Consider the following 18069-nt stretch of genomic DNA (forward strand, 5'->3'; position numbering starts at 1 on the left):
GAGTTTGCTGGCGTCATGTGCGCGATTCGCTAACTATTGAACGCAAAAGTGGCGACCCGTAAAGAGGAGGAGAATGGGCGACCACGAAAGAGGGTAGAAGGGAGCTTCAACACGCAGGGGTGGGGAGAGAGTGGGATTTCCTAGGAGATAAGGAAACTTTGAATGGCAGAAACCTTGCCTTAAGGTGTGGCTTCATGGCTAAATTTACACATAATCTGTACCCCGGCTTTAGTGCTAAATGTTTTGACTTTTTGGTGCAGGATATACGTGCAAAAATACGGTACTCTTCCTGCGTGAGCAAGGGGAAAGGTGGGTAGCGAAGTGAGCTATGGTACAAGGAGGGGAGGGGGGGAATGTTTGGCGTGCGTCTCCTTTTATAGTGCAGCCTTGGCTTCGCATGGCTGTTAACGGGGCTTAGCACATGCGCAGCCCGTGCACCCTGTTTAGAAGTTTTCTGCCATGTGTGCAGAGAGTGGGCGTGCTGAGGTGGCGTGGCATCATGTGCGCTGTCTTCCCGCACGTTTAGTAATGGAGGTTGCATAATCTCAAGTTTTGGAGACGCATTAAAGTGAGAGGCAGACGAAGCGTTCACTCCCCGCTGCCGGCACATTTCGTGATAGCGTTGTCCCACTGCGGTCAACATTATCAGTCGCAGAGGCATAGTGGATATGAAAATGTGGCTGTCTTTGTTTAATTCATACCGCTGATGTGAAGATATCTTCAATGAAGGCATAAAACCGTATCATGTGTCGCCGACTCTCAAATCTAACAAAATAAATTTTTTGTCTAATTCAAATCGTTTTTTTTTTAATGCGTGATAATACGGCAAATTTTCCAGCCTCATCCATGTACGAAAAATTGAGTGACTGTATTTATTTGCATAAAAGGTCGAACTTTAATACAACAAAATTTAAATGTAACGAAGCAAATTTCTGATTTTACCGACTTTGTTAAAGTTGAACTGTATATGCATACCGCTTATGGCGCAACTGCGTAAGATGAAATGCTGGTTATAATGTGGCTGCTGGAAAATTCCTCATACAAGCGAGACAGCGAGCGCGCTTCCCAATGAAGTGTGCCAGCCTAGGGGAGAGCGAGGAGAGTGGCCACAGTGAATGTGGAGGAGGAGAAAGAGGAGACATGTAGCAAATGAACAAAAAACGTAAAAGAAAAACTGGAAAAAAGGAAAAAGGCGGCGGCGTGTTGTGTATGTGTGCTCTCTGCGGGTGTGGGTGGATTGCTTAGCTCAGGCTGCTTGGCAGTGGTGCATGCTTCGCACCGAACGCGTGCGCGTTGTCGCTCTTCAGCTCTTCAGTTTGTGTGCAGAAAGTAAACATGGTTTCCTTAGGACTCTAGCATTGCAGGAAAAAAGTTTCCAGAATTTGGCTGTATGCTGTGCTTTAACATCTATTCGAAATTTCGTGACGGTCATAGCCGTGAGTGCATTTCGCTTTCGTCCGTTGTGATGCGCGACATTGTGAAGTGCAGATATTGCATGCGTGACAAAGCATAAAAGCATAAACTTTTATGCTTTGTTAACTTTTCGTAATTGTATCTGACCACGTGTCCCTTTGGATTCCATGTGCGTCGCCTCTATACAATATTTTTCAATAAAATCTTCAGTTGAGTGTCAGTGCTCATCCTATGTACCTTGTCTTCGTCCTTTTGCACTGCAACGAAATTGTTACCATACCAACTCACCCATCTATCGATCCTATTGATGTAAACAATTGGCCAATGGCAGCGCTCTATGGTAATCTGCTTGCTGACGTCAAGGGGCGGTCACCGACAGCCCCGAAAAGGGGAGAAGAAGGCCTCTGTTGAAAAGAGTGTGTTTGAGGAAAGGTGACTTCGCTCTCCGCTTGTGAACCCCACGCTCCATGCACAAGTGCCAAATTTGGCTGAGATGTTCACAGCTGTGCTATCCATGGAGGTTGTTTTTTCACCAAGCCCGAGGGGTGATTTAGGGCCTCTTTAACCTTTCAACATTCGTGAATTTAAATGAATGCAAACATCCTGGTTGCATGGTTCAATATTTGGGTACACGTCGTGGCTGCTTGGTCTACATGCTTTGCATGTTGTCAGCCTTCGAAAAATTTTGTTTTGGTTATAGTGCGGTACCACTTATGGTGCAGATATTCATGACTCTGGCAACTTAGTTATAAGCGTTCTATGCTGTACCATCTGGCATATGGCCAGGCTCTGCCGGCATGCTGTAATGTGCAGCCAACTGCAGCGCTGCTTGCCTGTGTGAAAAAAGCCCTTCGAAACACAGAAAAAAATCTGTGTAAAATTGAAAATGTGAGCACAAAGGAGCCAGGTGATACAGAGTACAAATGCGTGCAATGCAAGTTTCAAAAGTAGGCGATAAGTGAGCATGTGTGATCAATGCTTTTCACAGTATGGGACAGCTTCCAAGTGATGTCACCCTGCTGAGCTTTTGTGTGCAGTTTTGTTAGTAAGTGATGCGATGTTGTTGTAATAGTGCACATGCTGTCGCTCGGTGTCTGCACAAATGGTGCTGAAAAATTCCCTTATCAAACCCACTTGACTATCTGCATGGGCATTCATAGAATGTGGTTCTATAAATCTGCGGTAAAAGTGAAGAAATAAACTTTTATTTTTGAACAAACCACCAAGCATCACTGTATGCGAAAAGCCTGTCGATGCCGTGTCACACATTCTGTAGGCATGATTCCTTTTCTGTACACAGGAGATCCAAAGGTGCTGGTGACATTTTTGTGTGGAGAAGTGATGCGAGCTAAATAAGCCACAGCTGCACAACCACCGAGTGCAGCTGGCCCACACAGCTTAGTCTCCCAGCTTTTCTTGCTTCTGGTAGTTGTTTGTGCAGCCCATGACTGCAAACTGTTCACCTGACATAGCAAACTGTGCGCTGACAATTAGCTAGAGTGGCTTTGAAATGCTCCATGTCCTGTCGACACAAGGCAGTGCAAGTGTGTCAATGCCGGATTATGCAAGCCAGAGAGGAGGAAAGCAGGTGTGCAATGTATGCAGTGACATTCAGCATGCTGGGTTTGAGAGTAGTTTTTTCCTCACCATAAAAAAGTTGTATAGTGTATGGTGCATCTCTTTTTCAAGAAAACAAGTTAAAAAATTGCCTGTGCATTACAATCAGATGCAAAACCAAAATTGCATTTGCGGCATTGTCAACAGCCTACTGTCAGAGCTAGCATCATTGTCACTGTCGTTGAAACATGCTGACAAAGGTGTTCGCATAAGTCAGTGATGACATTGCACCGGTTAATTATGAAAGGTAATGCAAAGGTAAAATTATTCTGCATGCTAAGTTAGTGACAAAAATGCCATGTGACATGTTTTCAGTGTGTCGGAGTCGTGCATGTGTTGCAGGATGAATAGGCGAAAGTTGTTAGTCTTGGCGTGTGGCACCATCTTGTGGATGGTTGTGGAGTAGTTCAAGAAATGCAGAATATCAAATGTCGTGGATCACAGGCAAGATGCAAGTTTGGCCCGTTGTGATAAAGAGCCGTCTTATAATGACAACGATGTACAGAAAACAAATTTCTATTCTGTAAGGGTAAACACTGCAGTATTTATCTTTTCGTAATTGTCAGGTTCAGAGACATGATACATTTTTTTTCTTGTTATAAAATAATGTGCACATTTGGATGCATCTTGTTTTCTACTGCGAACCTATAGAAACTAAGTGTGCGATACATTCGGAGGGGGGGGCAGGGTCATTAGAATTGCTTAAAAGTCTCTTCTGCCTCCTCTTATAATTTGACACGTTGGACCGGCTGGATCACTGCAGGAAGTGTGAACATATAGGCAAGATGACAAATCAAAGCTGTGATTAATCTTTGGTAATATTGGTGTCGGCTTTGGACAGCAATGTCGCAACATGTATGAGGATTACTACGATAAAAGTTAGTGCAATAAGAGTGAGATATCAACAGATGTTACACTTGGCGAGCGCACTTCATAGCGTAATGGGGGAAGTTTCTTAGCACCCTCACTGTTTCACCGGTAACTACGCTCAGTGCCTCAATTGTGCTGCTTGATCCCATAACGTGCAAACAGCTCAGAGGGTGGCAGCCTCTCTTTTAATATTCAAAGTAACTTATGGAGTGTCGCAGTTCAAACACCATAGCAACACATGCTACATCACAGCAACACATGCCAATTTTGTGCTATGCACAGTGCATTTCTCCTCTGGACTGTCATCTGTTTCACATGTTGTGAACGAAGCCTCCACCACCGGTGGCACTGCTAACTAAAGGGCTGGTGACACCGTACTACGGACGCACAGTGGGGGCATAGCTGGTTCTTCATGCTGCATGCAAAGTGCTCCAGATCAGATTACTTTGGGTTACATTTGATTGAACCGACAGTGTTGTGATCTCGCAACATTGTGATGTTACCAAATGTGATGTCATTGTGTGCTTATGCACCACCTGTGCTAGCCTCATTCCTGAAACACTGCACATGTGGCCGTCCCTATGACGTATTGATTAATGTGCACCAAATTGGTGTGGAATTAGTCGTCAGCATCATCATCAGCTTATATTTATGTCCACTGCTGGACGAAGGCCACTCCCTGTGATCTCCAATTACCCCTGTCTTGTGCTAACTGATTCCAACTTCCGCTTGCAAATCTCCTAACTTCATCATCCCACCTAGTTTTCTGCCGTCCTCAACTGCGCTTCCCTTCTCTTGGTATCCATTCTGTTGCTGTAATGGTCCACCGGTTATCCATCCTACGCATTACATGGCCTGCCCAGCTCCATTTCTTTCTTTTAATGTCAACTAGAATATCGGCTATCCTCGTTTGCTCGCTGATCCACACCGGCTCTCTTCCTGCTTCTTAACAATAGGCCTAACATTTTTTGTTCCATCACTCTTTGTGCGGTCCTTAACTCGTTCTCGAGCTCCTTTGTTAACCTCCAAGTTTCTGCCCCATATTTTAGCACCGGTAGAATGCAATGATAGTATACTTTTCTTTTCAATGACAGTGGTAAGCTCCCAGTCAGGATTTGGCAATGCCTGCCATATGCACTCCAGCCCAATTTTATTGTTCTGTAAATTTCCTTCTCATGATCAGGGTCCCCTGTTAGGAATTGACCTAGATAAATGTACTCCTTTACAGACTCTAGAGGCTGACTGGCGATCCTGAATTCTTGTTCCCTTGCCAGGCTATTGAACATTATGTTTGTCTTCTGCATATTAATCTTCAACTTCACTCTTACACTTTCTCGATTAAGGTCTTCCATCACTTGCTGTAATTCGTTCCCATTGTTGCTGAATAGGACAATGTCATCTGCAAACCGAAGGTTGCTGAGATATTTGCCGTTGATCCTCACTCCTAAGCCTTCCCAGTCTAAGAGCTTGAATACTTCTTCTAAGCATGCAGTGAATAGCATTGGAGATATTGTCTCTCCTTGCCTGACTCGTTTCTTTCTTGCCTGACACTTTTCTTGTAGAGAACCGATGTAGCTGTGGAAGCTTTGTAGATATTTCTGATGATATTCACATATGCCTCCTATACTCCTTGATTATGCAATGCCTCTCTGACTGCTGGTATCTCTACTGAATCAAATGCCTTTTCATAATCTATGAAAGCCATATAGAGAGGTTTATCGTACTCCGCAGATTTCTCAATTATCTGATTGATGACATAGATGTGATCCATTGTAGAATGTCCCTTCCTGAAGCCAGCCTTTTCCCTTGGTTGATAGAAGTCAGTGGAATCGGTATCTTATGCTATATGTCTATACATATCTTTAAAGGAAATGTTCCATGAGTTTGAATTATATAGATTTTTAACATCAAGTACCATATTAAAGAAGGGTTCACAGTAAAATGCACCATTGGTTACTGAAATTTTTACTTATAATTGAATTTGTGAATGTGATGAACACAAGTAGTTGCAAATTTATTGGCTGTTGAGCTAAGCCAGTGTGAACATGTCAGATGTGATTTTGCTTCTTTTGCTTTGGGCAGTTGGAGTTGCTGGAACACCTTCCCGTGCAAGTGGACGGCGAACCCTGGGAACAGGCTCCTGCCACCCTGCACATCACATTCCACTGCCAGGCAGCTGTGCTCGTGAACCAGGGTGAACCCCAGTCATGAGCAGGCAACCTCACAGAAGGAAGCATTGTCGTCTGGAAGGAGCATGACATTTCTTGTTGCTCATCAGAGCATGCCACCAACATATTGGGTTAGCTTCTGCAACTTGCGTTGCTTCATTGCAAGACTTTGGAAGCCTGTGCTTCCATTCTAGTGTATGTTCATTAATGTATTTAGACGTTTCCATGCGCTACGTGGTGATGTGAAATTGTTGGTTACTGGAAGTAACTGCTGGTGGACACGTGTGACTGGTTGTGACCGACATTATGCCTCATTATTTTTGCTGGAGGCACATCATTCCAAGTGCTGATTTGTTTTATGGTAATTTACTTTTGTGATTTCGTGAATTATTTTTATCACCCTGCAATACTCAATGCTGTGAAATGTACAGTATCTTTTATTGCGATCTGATTATGGGGTTATCGCAGAGCCAGAGAATTTGCTTTATTGAACCTGTTTGTTTTTTGCATTTTAGCTATCTCGTAATAATTTCGAATGAAAACATACAAAGATAAGTTAAATGATCTTTACATGGTTACATGTCACAGCTTAGGGCTGTTTGAGGCTGGACGAACAGACAAGTACGAATATAAAGATAGTGGAATAAGCTAATAATGCAAGAGTTTCAGTAGCAAATGCATGGAGGGCCTTGTTCAACATAGTACTAGCACGAAGCGCACACTCCTCCATGCATCTAGTATACTGTCATGTGCCCCACTGGGCTTGTATTGAGTAGTTACACTCGCTTATGATATATATTTCTCAAGTTATCACTGAATGTTGTACAGTAAAAGTATGTGTCACAAATATGAAATCTGTGCAGGTGCTCATTGTTGTTGCTGATGACAAAATTTTTGGTTAGTCATGCTAGTATCTTGGCTGACGTCGACAGTATGCAGATGCATTAAATGTAGCTGCAGTGTAGCAAAGTCAACAATATCCTCATTACACATGGGGTTTGTAAAGGATGGCGAAGTTGCTATTTATTGTTGCTGTTAAGTATTCACTTGATTGGGGTGCTGTTCATCAGTTTTGTTGAGCAGTTAGATGTGTGAAATTATACACATCTTATATTTTGCTTTCAACATTTGCACGCTAAGTTATTTGTACATGCTGTTCATCAAAGTGGTAATATGATACTATGTATTATTTTTATCATCACCTAATGTGTTGATCACCATGTGTGTTGCAATGCAGTTTTGTATTCAAATATCGTAATACAATTTGTGTATTCTAATAGAGTTCTCTTGTACCTGTGAAAAAATGAATTGCAATTTATGTTTGTAGTTTTAATGGGCAAGCATTGAGGACAGTACTATCGACTGCTTTTTGTAGAAGCCTTATGCTGTTGTCACATATCGGAATGAGCAGCCTAAATACGTGTAAGTTGCATTCTTATTTGGAAAGTTTAAGGCAAATGATCAGGGCACGGAATGAAAAAGGCACTTGCAAAATCTTCTTGATTAATACCGTATGTACTCGTGTAATGGCCGTAGGTTTTTTTTTCCGAGATTTGGGGTGAAAATTGGGGGTGCGGCCATTACACGGAGAAAAAGACACATTTTTTTTCGTAATTATTTTCGGTGGTGCTTGCCTTTATTGAACTACAGTACTAGCTTGTACTGGCTCAGGGTATTCTTGGCTATTGATATAGCGTGTTACCTGCCGGCTGGAATAAATGGCGACGCCCCACAGACCAGCGATGGCAGCATCTTGGAGGCAGCGGATAAATCTCGGAGGCTGGGCTTTTGCTACTGTTGCGACTCCAGTTACTTCAACCTCTACCGGCGTTACTACTGGGTAGCGTGGCATTGCCGGCAGGCTGCAGGAGTTCGGTAGACCATGGCGACCAGGCAGGGGCAAGACGATTTCTAGTGCGAAACTTGCACTGTTTTCATGGTTGATGAAGGATAAAAAAGAAGAGAATAATGAGAAAATACATGGCGGGGCCACTTAAATAGGCCCGCTAAAATCGTAGGCAGGATTTTGCTCACATCAACGTCATGTGACATGTACTGAGTCCAGTCGGGGGTTTGGCCCCTCTCTCCTAGGCGATGTTGCACGTGCTTGCCTCCGCTAGCGGCGACTCGAGGCTCCTGAGTTGCACAGTTCTTGGAAGGCGGACTTCCTCGCCTCCTGGGCACACGCACACAAAGGGGCCAGTAATCACTGCGGGCGCCCGCCAGATTGAGGACCACTCGATACAACCATAGCAAATTAGGGATACATCCTCCGATAATCTTTTTTGCACGGGGTGTCGCACGTCAATCGTAACACTACCTGGAGGCACTGAAAACTCGGCACGGCTGCCTTGTTTTGCCACCGATTAAAGAAAAAGAAGCTTTGGAATTCTTGCACCACACAACAGATAACACTGCCAACCTTCACAGAAATCAAGGGTTTGGCTTATACATGGGTAATCGTAAAATATATTTTTGGGGGGGATTTTTTTACATAGTTCTGGGTGCAGCTTTCACACGGGTGCGGCCATTACACGAGTTTATGCAGTATCATCGTTAGTTGACAAGTAGTAGTAGATGTGGCCATTGAATGAGATGGAGGGCATTTTGTCCGGGAAACTTGAATCGCCTGGAATGAAACACAAGTATACTACACACATCCCTTATTGTAATACCTTGGTGGTTTTGGGGAATGGCTAACAGGATTGACCTATGCGGATTGGTTAGTATTGATGATATTGTCATGTTGTAGTGACGAAGAACACAGTAGCAAAACTGTGAATCACGAAACAAACTTTTTATTGGGCGAACCTGTGCCCAGAAAACAACACTCAAGCGCAATGATAGCGGTAAGCACAGTCATCGATCATCGAAAATTTGATCTGCGGGTCAAGCGCATTGGCTTTTATGCATGACTCGTCGAAATTTGCAGGGTAATCACTGATGCCTACGTGCCTTCCAGAAAATACTACACATTTCCTGCCGCACATGCAATCTGATTATACAAGGTTCGGCTAGAACATACACAGCAGATAGAATCAACAATAACATTCGAGTAAGCTCCAATCGTACAGGTGGGTCTTGCGCTGAGCGATAACTTTTAAGTTGTTAGCGGGTGAAATGCAGTCCCCGAGAAAAGAATAAATAAGCAGCTTGCCACATGTTTGCTTACTTATGGGAAGTGTGAAAGTCGCATTGTCGTATGAATCATACATCAGAGTAGGACAATATCTTTTTGAGATGCCATTTAATTACATCTGCTGAAAATTACATTTTTACCATATTTCTTGCATCAGCATATTTAAAACAAACAGCAGTAGTCCACAATATATTTTTAAAATTTGTCGTTAGCTTTTGTTGAGAGAGTAAACATGGGCTCCATGCTTTGAACTTCAATCGTACCTGAGCCGCAGGATAAAAGGCCCAATTTTCTAATGCTGTGTACCCAGAACAAAACCTGGCATTTAAAAAAAAAATGCTTAGTGTCACTGTTGACAATATTTTTCAGCATATGTAAGCAACGAACTTTAAATGTAGTTTTCTTTTTATTTTTGTACTTGTCGCTCTTGGGTGCTACGTTATACATAGAGGCAGTGCCCTGTTGAATGAAAGTGCTAAAAGTAAGACTTAATATTTTCAGTGCTGGGTAAGCACGCAGCACACTATCGACACCTTTCTTATTATAGTCACTGTTTCTTTACTATTTAGTATGAGAGAGGTCACAAAAGAAATATATATAGTATATATATATATATGTATTGTTGATCTGAAGCGGCCAGATACAACCTTCAACTGTGCATGTCAGTTATCCAGAAGGCAACTAGACAGCCTATTCATGTCAGCCTAATCAGCTTAAACTCTCATCTTGCACCGGGCTGCATATATTTCATAAAGCTCCTCGCTGGCCGCACTGCGGCATGTTAACCCTTTCAGGCCCAAATTAATTCTGTTCATTGTAAAAAAATGGTCTTAACCATTTGAGATGTGCATGATCGTGGTACTTAAAAAAAAATTAAAAATCTGTGCTCACACTTTTCAATCGAAACTTATTAAATGATTCCAAATGGAATCAGTGGGACTTGAAATGCGTCGTTTCAAGCAATACGTGAAAAGTCTATTTTAGATGAAACTGTTTGAAGCAATTCTTTTCTTTGTTGAGGCAGAGGTGAGCGCCACACTTCTCGCACTGAATGTGGGAGTAAGAGCACATTCTTCTTTATTTTTTCTACTTCGTGCGACTGACTTCTTTTTCATCGGACGAATCAATGTCACCTCAAGGGATCAGCACAAGCTTCGCAACTTCTTGATTTTTGCAATAAAACTCGCATGCGCTGATTGTCGCCATGTGTTCCGAAAGAAGTTGTTTCCGTATTACGGAGGGATTTCCCCCCAAAAAGTTTATCTACACGGCATAAGCTCATATCAACAGCAAAATCACAAAAAAAAGAGCAAGGCCCCACCAATAATACAGGCTCCTGACGCAATAATGATCCATCAGGTAACACGCGCCCAAAACATCGCCAGGTACAGCATGAAAACGCCGTTTGAGCGCGAACAAACACGCGATTTAGTCATTGAGGTAACGTCAATCGAAAATGTATCGCGTGAGTACTCAGGGCCGCTACGTCCCAATGATTCCATTTGGAATCATCAAGATTCGCAAAGTTCTTCGGTACCCGCAAATACTTTTTGCCGAATAAATTTACTGCGAAGGGATAGCATAGCACCTAATAGTCCAAATCCAAATGTTCGAGACAAAAATAAAATAATTGTCGTACCGCTTCACGGTGAAAAGAAGACGGGATCTCAGCGAATGGCGAGAACAGTGCAAGTGATTTTTTTATTTTTTCGTTCAGAGGTGACAGCACTTCCTTGAGTCTACCAGCTTGCCAGCATATGTAGAGCAAGGGCTAAATATGAGTTGTAGCGTAAGAACAACCTTTTTTTTTTAACCCGGGGTTGCCCACTAAGCTACAAAATTGATGATTCCATTTGGAATCACTGGGCCTTAAAGGGTTAATGTGAGAGTCGAAATGGAGGAGTTGATCTCGGAAATATTGCCTCAAGAAAAACTTCATTTCCACTGACCAACACGCTGCTGCCTCCGCAGATGCTGGCTTGATGCATAGCAATGGCTTCGCTGCGACAAAGGCAGGAATGTGCGCCACTACATCCTGGGCTGATGCAGTCTTTATGATCAACCGCGAATGTGCATAAGTCATTCTTGAATGCAGGGACAACTTGTTCTTGTTCATCAAAGAAAGCTGCTCACACAAATACACGCTTCCATTTATGGTGGAGATTCTCCCAGCTTTCTTACACAGTGCAGGAGATGTGTGTACGGCAAGAAACTTGTAAAAACTCTGGTACACCGATATCTTCAAACTTCTGCTTGAGCGTTGTGATGGCCTGCATCTTGATCAGTTCAATCTGTATGGAAGTCACGCCTTCTACTTGCACTGAGAATGTCAGCAAGGAATGCTTGGAACTTATTAGAGAGGCTGGTCATATTCTGGAACTGGCCTTCAAATTCTTTTTGGAGATCATTGAGCAGCGCACAAGAAGCATCCCAACAATGCTGATATAAATTTTCCTGCGAACTCATCGCTGGAAAATGGTCGAGCATTGCCTGCCCCTTACCTGATGCTCCCAAGGCTGCAGTTCTGCCTTGTATGCAAGGATGGCATCAAACATTGCAGTGATGGCTTTGTTCTTGCCTTGAAGCTTACATTTTAAGGCCATTTATATGCCCACCAATGTCCGGCAGAAATCTTAGGGTACTAATTCATGCACTTTGCATCCGACAGCTTGGCGACTTGATTGCCTTTGGCTTTCATGAATGAGTCAATCTCATTCAGCAACTCAAAAAATACCTTAAACAATTTGGCCTGGCTCAACTATCGCACCTCAATGTTGTACACAATGCCATTATGTCCAGTGTCACTTGCCTCTAACGAAGAAATGAACTGACGACGGTTCAGCACTTTCAACTGAATAAAGTTCACCGTGCTAAACACAGTGTTCTTCGTATGCAGTGAATTGCACCATAGTGCCTCTTGGTGCACAATGCAATGGACTCCAACAGAATTTGTTTAGTGCTGCAAGCTGTGCCTGGTGCACCAGACGAGCCCGTCCTTGCGTCCAACCATTCAGGAGTGTCGTCAATTGTGAGGAAGACAAGCTTCTCAAACGGCAGTTCTGCCCACTCAACCTGTTTTTCAAGCACTGACAAAATGTCGGCACTAGTGGTTGTTCCTTTCATTGACATCAGGTCAGCAGTTCCTTTGTGAAGTTAAGGCTTCTGTCAACGCCTCCGGTAAAATTTGCACAGAGAGCGTTGTCAATAACGTGGGTGCTCTCGTGCACAGTGATTGTAAACATGACACACCCCTGGCACAACTTTTTGAGACGACCTTCAATATCTACGCTAATTTCATTAACACATTCAGCGACAGCATTCGCGAAAGGTTGATCTTCTAAAAAGTTCCCTTCATGCTGCGGCAAGCAGCATCCCATACTTCTAGCAGGCACTTCTCTATGAGGACACCTTCCGTAAATGTTTTAGAAGATTTAGCTGTTAGCCATGAAATAACAAAACTTGCTCTCATTGTGTTGCCATTCGTGTGGGCTGTTTTCTGGAAGAGCCGTTGCTATTTTTCAAGGGCTGATTTCAAGCCCTGCTGGGCCCTACACTCAGTAGGGCAACGCAGGCCGCGTGTTTGAGACCCCTGTGTTAAACTGCAAGCCGTAAAAATATATTTTACAGCAAAGCTGTTAAAGGGAATGCCACATCAGTTTTTGTGTGACTGTGATGAAGTCTGGCAATGAAAGCTGACGGTGGTGTGCAGCGGCATGGCTGGTATCAAATGTCAAACAGTAGATGCAATGCAGCCTCTGTCGGGGCTTCCAAGCAGCTGTATGACCAAGGAGTCGGTGATGAATCACCACTAAAAACTGCCAGAAGTGAAGCCTTCTTCCAGGTCACCAGAATGTGCAGGTAGATGCTGGCATTAGTAGAGCCAGTGTAGAATGCAGAAACACGTCAGATATAATGGAAAGTATTGAAATACTAAGCATGGATTAAGTGAAGCATTTGAGAAGGCTCGGCTATTGTGAAGGTGTTGCACTGGGTATACTGAAGTGTTTGCAAAATTTTAGGTACATTTTGGGTACTGGCAAAACACCCCTTGGACTTGAGGGGGGTGTGGCAACTCTGTTATATAGCTGCGCTGTCTGATGTGTTTGTGTTTGTTGTTTGGAATGGCATATAGCCGCAAATTTCTTTATAGTAATTTTTTTGCCCTGGGAACATTGTTTTATGGATGATGACTGAACTGGAGCTGTTGTAGCTGACCAAATACATTTTGTATAGTGCAAATTTATGACACAATACTGCTTGGTAAGCACGAAAAGCATAAATACAGTTGCGGCATATTCTCTTGGTAATGATATTTGCTTTCTGTTCTGTCAAAACTTCCAATGTCTGTACTATAGTGTTGTGGTAGTAAGTTTTGTACCCTGTAATAAACGTTACATATCTGACAGTTGTGTCATTTTCTAGAGATATTACCAAGTTATAGAGGGTAGCTCATGTATAGCTTTTCTAGATTTCTTGTTCTCTGAGGCTGTATGGTGTTAGGGTAGAAAACTAAATTGCATATTCAATTAAACGGTTCTGAGCTTCTAATGTCACCAGTGGGCTGATTGCGGAAGCAGTGTAATTGAAAGCATAGGTGTGCCAATCCTGATGCCCATGCAGGATAAGTGTTCTAGCAAGGGTTGCAATGGGACAGAAGAATAAAAAATGACAAATAAGTATGGTTTTTATTGGCATGCTTTGCTTGATTGCATGCTTTGCGGGATCACATGCTTTGAGTAGAACCCATTGGTGTATTACTAATGGAATACAAACAATGGTGCATAATCACCTCTGTGGTAGAGATATATACAGATGATACATCATAAGAATGGATACCAAGAGAAGGGAAGCGCAGTCGAGGTCGGCAGAAAACCAGATGGGATGATGAAGTTAGGAAATTTGCATGCGCAAGTTGGAATACGCTAGCGCAAGGCAGGGGTAATTGGAGATCGCAGGGAGAGGCCTTCGTCCTGCAGTGGACATAAAATATAGGCTGATGATGATGATGATGATGAAGTAGATAAAATCGGTAGATCGTAAGTTCATTTGAGTGGATAGGCAGTGATTGTAGACCAAAGCCTCAATGGTTTAGTAGGCAGCATCAGTAGATCACAAGGCTGTTATGGTTCACAGATCACTGTGGGAGGGGGAGGATGTTCATGTAAATGTTTATGGAGAATTATTGAATGGTAGGATGCTATAATGCTATTGAAGTACAGCTACTTGGCTGTAGAATGAACGTTTTTTTTTTTTTTTTTTTTTGCAATGACGTTTGATGGACGTCCATATAATTGCTTCTTCACAAGTGTCTGTAACATTCTTGAGTTTGTTCATGGAAGAATGGTGTACTCCACGCATGGATCCAGGTTTTTTTCAAAGGTGCGGACTGACTTTGAGATAGTGATTGATGATGATGATGCGTTTTTTACGTGCTGGTGGGTTGTCTTCAATAATCATTAAACATTCATTGTTTTTCTAGAGCAAAATAACCGTAACAGCTGGGAAGAAGGACTGCATGAGTTTGTTGCATGTTGTACACTGGTGGCAGCTGCGCACACAAATTTTAAGGGGGGGAGAGGGGATGTTCACTGGCTGTCTTTCAATTTCTTGTATCGGCAGTATTGTCAAATAATACATTCGAATTTCTTATGAGTTGCAGCACAGCATGCAATAAAAACACCAATGCAATAATATATAGTAAGATATGCACACGCACAGGTCCTGTATTTGGATTCATAGGTGCATATGTTTAATGCGCATGCTTCACTCATATATGTGGAATTGCAGCTCAGTGCTGAAAACTCTTGTAGTACATCAGAAGTTCAGCACATAAATTTGACATCGCTATGTAATAAGTTAAAATTGCTTCTTGCTTTAAAACAATCTCATCTTTGTCATGCTGCAGAACTAACCTTTTGTCCAATGTGACAACCAAAGAAAGCTTCTTTCATTATTTTGTTACGCTTGTTTCTCGTTGCCATGCATGTTATATTTAGGCGATACACTTGGTGTGATGCAAGTCAGATGTGTAAGAGTGCAGAATCAGCAAGCAGTAAGTAGTAGTTTCACCAAAATGATGAAATGTTTGCAAAGAACACAGTGTGAAACAGTGTTTAGTTTTGCTTGACTGCTCTAAGAACTTCATAATAATAGCTTCTTGTATGTGTTTGTCTGTGCTTTTGCAGTTATAGTTAGGAGGTGCATTTTAGATTGTGCATTGCAGTGCCTTTACATTTAGTTAAAAAATTAACATTTTGGCCGGCACATTGTTTTCAACATATATTGAAGCTGTCTGATTCAGACAGATCTTTTGGTTACTTTGGGGAATTCAAACTTTCTTGCTTTCCAAAGCAGAGAAAAGAGGCCAGAAATGGCGCTGGCTAGAGGCAGCGGTGGACCCAGGGTAGCATCAAGGTGGGAGGGCAGGGTGTGATAAAACGAAATAAAGAATAGGGGGCTGGGCTCTTACACACTAAAACTTGTCAGCACATGAAAGCAGAATGTTCAGCAAGGGCGTAAACCTTCTTCACGAGAACGCTCCACCCCACGTCGACCGTCAAACCTACGCTCTCCTGCAACAGTTTGGATGGGACATCATCACCCACCCACACTATAGTCCGAACTTGGCACCCAGTGGCTACCAAGCACTTGTTTAGTAAGTTGAAAGAACATTTGACCAGAAGGTGCTTCAGCAATGACAATGACGAGCTGAAAGACGACTTCCAACGCTTCCTCAACGACATGGCGGCGAGTTGGCATGACATGGGCATACATAAACTGCCCCCAGTACCTAGAAAAATACATCAACCGAAATGGAAATTATGAGAAAAATAGAAGAATGTAAATTCAAGCTTTAAAATGATGCAATTGTTGAAAATAAACGTTTCTTTCTATTTCTATAACAACTGGAGACCTTACTTTTGGGATCACCCTCGTATATACCAGAATGTTTGTGACGACTGTCTCCCTGGAATTGTTAAATCCAATTAAGGGATCCGAGGGAAAGTTATCCTTGTCGACAAAGATCCATAGCAGTGGCAGACGTAAGAATTAGTGTGATATATAGTCGCCAATACAATAATGAACTAGTCTTTTCGCTTTTTGCTTATTTACGGTGGGTGACATCTAATTCCTGTATCTAGTTTCGCCAGTACGCAAAGCATAACCGTGTGCAAAAAAAACTCTGTGCCTAGCAACTAGTGTCGAAAAACTGAATTGCTGTTTTAACCCTGTAATGCCCAAACACAGTTCCACATCAAGGAAAATTGGAACAAATTGTTGACATTTATTTCTGGCCATGGAGTGTACATTAGTAAAAAAAAAAAAAACTAATGTTTTCAGTTACAACTTAATTACTGTACTGATTAGTTAATTAGCAAATGGTTTCATACACTGTACACTGCTGAAACTTCACTCTAGCATATTAAAAACGTGACTATGGGCTTTGTATTAGGTTTCCCGCACTTCAGTCAGCCTTTGGAGGCACCAAACTCAGCGTAGCATATACATGACATGGGGGAATATTATGGTAAATACGTTTCCGCACTGCGGGAAACTGCAGTGTGGATAGGTCATTAAATTTAACGGCGCACAGGAGGTATATTTCACATACTGGCAGTAAAGGCCAGGGACAACAATGACCGTGCGCACATGATGTGTCTGTTCTTGATGCGTGTGTGCTCTGCCCGTTGCATCCGTCACACACTATCTGCTGCGAACGTAATACATTGCAAAAGGACCTGACATATAGTCCGTAAAATGTACGCAGCACGTCTCCATAATATCCCTTGCGGACATGCAAGGAATACGACAAGGAAAGTGTGGCCGAACGGTCGTCTGAGGGACTCCGCAGGACGTATTCGACACGTCCCTAGGATATGCACGCATGTCATGACGCCCTATTGATTCCTTGCATGTCCGCGAGGGATATTATGGGGACGTGCTGCGTACATTTTACGGACATATGTCTGTAACAGATGCAACGGGCAGAGCACACACGCATCAAGAACAGACACATCATGTGCGCACGTTGCGCGCGCACTCACGCGTATACGTACTCATTCTTCTAGGCTTTCCGCCTGGCTCATTTAACTAACTGAACTTTTCAAAGTGAATTGCGACAGGAAATTCGCAAAGTACGACGTAAACATGAGCTGCAAACATGATAGCTTCGAATTGCAATTCGAGCACGCGAAAAGACAGCTCTGTTACGATGATGCCGAAAAAATTCGATGTGCGATATCCACGGGTACGTCGTCCGAGGTATCCGAAACTGGACGTCCGGCGGATGTCCAGTTTGTTTCCAAAACGCGTGATGATTCGGACGGCTAAAAGCGTTTACACTGAGAGGTGTCTCTAGAAAGCGACTTTACTGAGGCAGAGTGTTTGTTGCGTGACTATTTGAAGGATGCTATTACAGGCCTCAGGAGCACGTTAGTTAAAGGAAATTGCAAGCGCTCAGGCTGGTGAAATACACGTAAAAGAGCGTCTTTCCTGCCCTGTATCTCTTTCCATACCACTTCTGCGCTCTCCTTTGCAAAATTCGTCGAACTAGCCCTGCAATTTACTATTCTCAAACGTAAAAGTGACGGGATGTGATGTTCCGTTCTTTAGTGGTATGCTCCTCAGTACCAATGCTTCATCGTTCATTGACTGTGCCGGTGTGACGTTAACTTTTTCTTTGTGTACTTTCGCCTTACCTGCCCTTTTTTTCTTCTTACGCCTATTTCTTAGCATCGAGGCGATGCTTTTGTTCGGAAGGGGGGGATATTGCCACCTGTAGGTGGCAAGAGTGGGTCGAGCCCAAGAGAAGGAAGAAGACCGCGCGCCTCTTCCCTGCTCGAGAGCCAGCCCCGATGGACG

The 18069-nt window shown here is 43.0% G+C and overlaps 1 protein-coding gene across 3 annotated transcripts in view; it reads left to right on the forward strand.

Annotated features, from left to right (window-relative positions):
* The window catches only part of LOC119441951 (diacylglycerol kinase epsilon-like), a 51648-nt gene extending 38038 nt beyond the window's left edge, over positions 1 to 13610 (forward strand). For all 3 annotated transcript variants that reach the window (XM_037706631.2, XM_037706632.2, XM_037706633.2), the window contains one exon: positions 5983 to 13610. In XM_037706631.2, coding sequence (XP_037562559.1) covers positions 5983 to 6111 — 129 coding nt within the window. In that variant the 3' untranslated portion in view covers positions 6112 to 13610. The remainder of the gene's footprint in view (positions 1 to 5982) is intronic.
* The last annotated feature ends 4459 nt before the right edge of the window (positions 13611 to 18069 follow it).

This window comes from Dermacentor silvarum, chromosome 2 (genome assembly GCF_013339745.2).
Source record: "Dermacentor silvarum isolate Dsil-2018 chromosome 2, BIME_Dsil_1.4, whole genome shotgun sequence".
Classification (NCBI taxonomy): Eukaryota; Metazoa; Arthropoda; class Arachnida; order Ixodida; family Ixodidae; genus Dermacentor; species Dermacentor silvarum.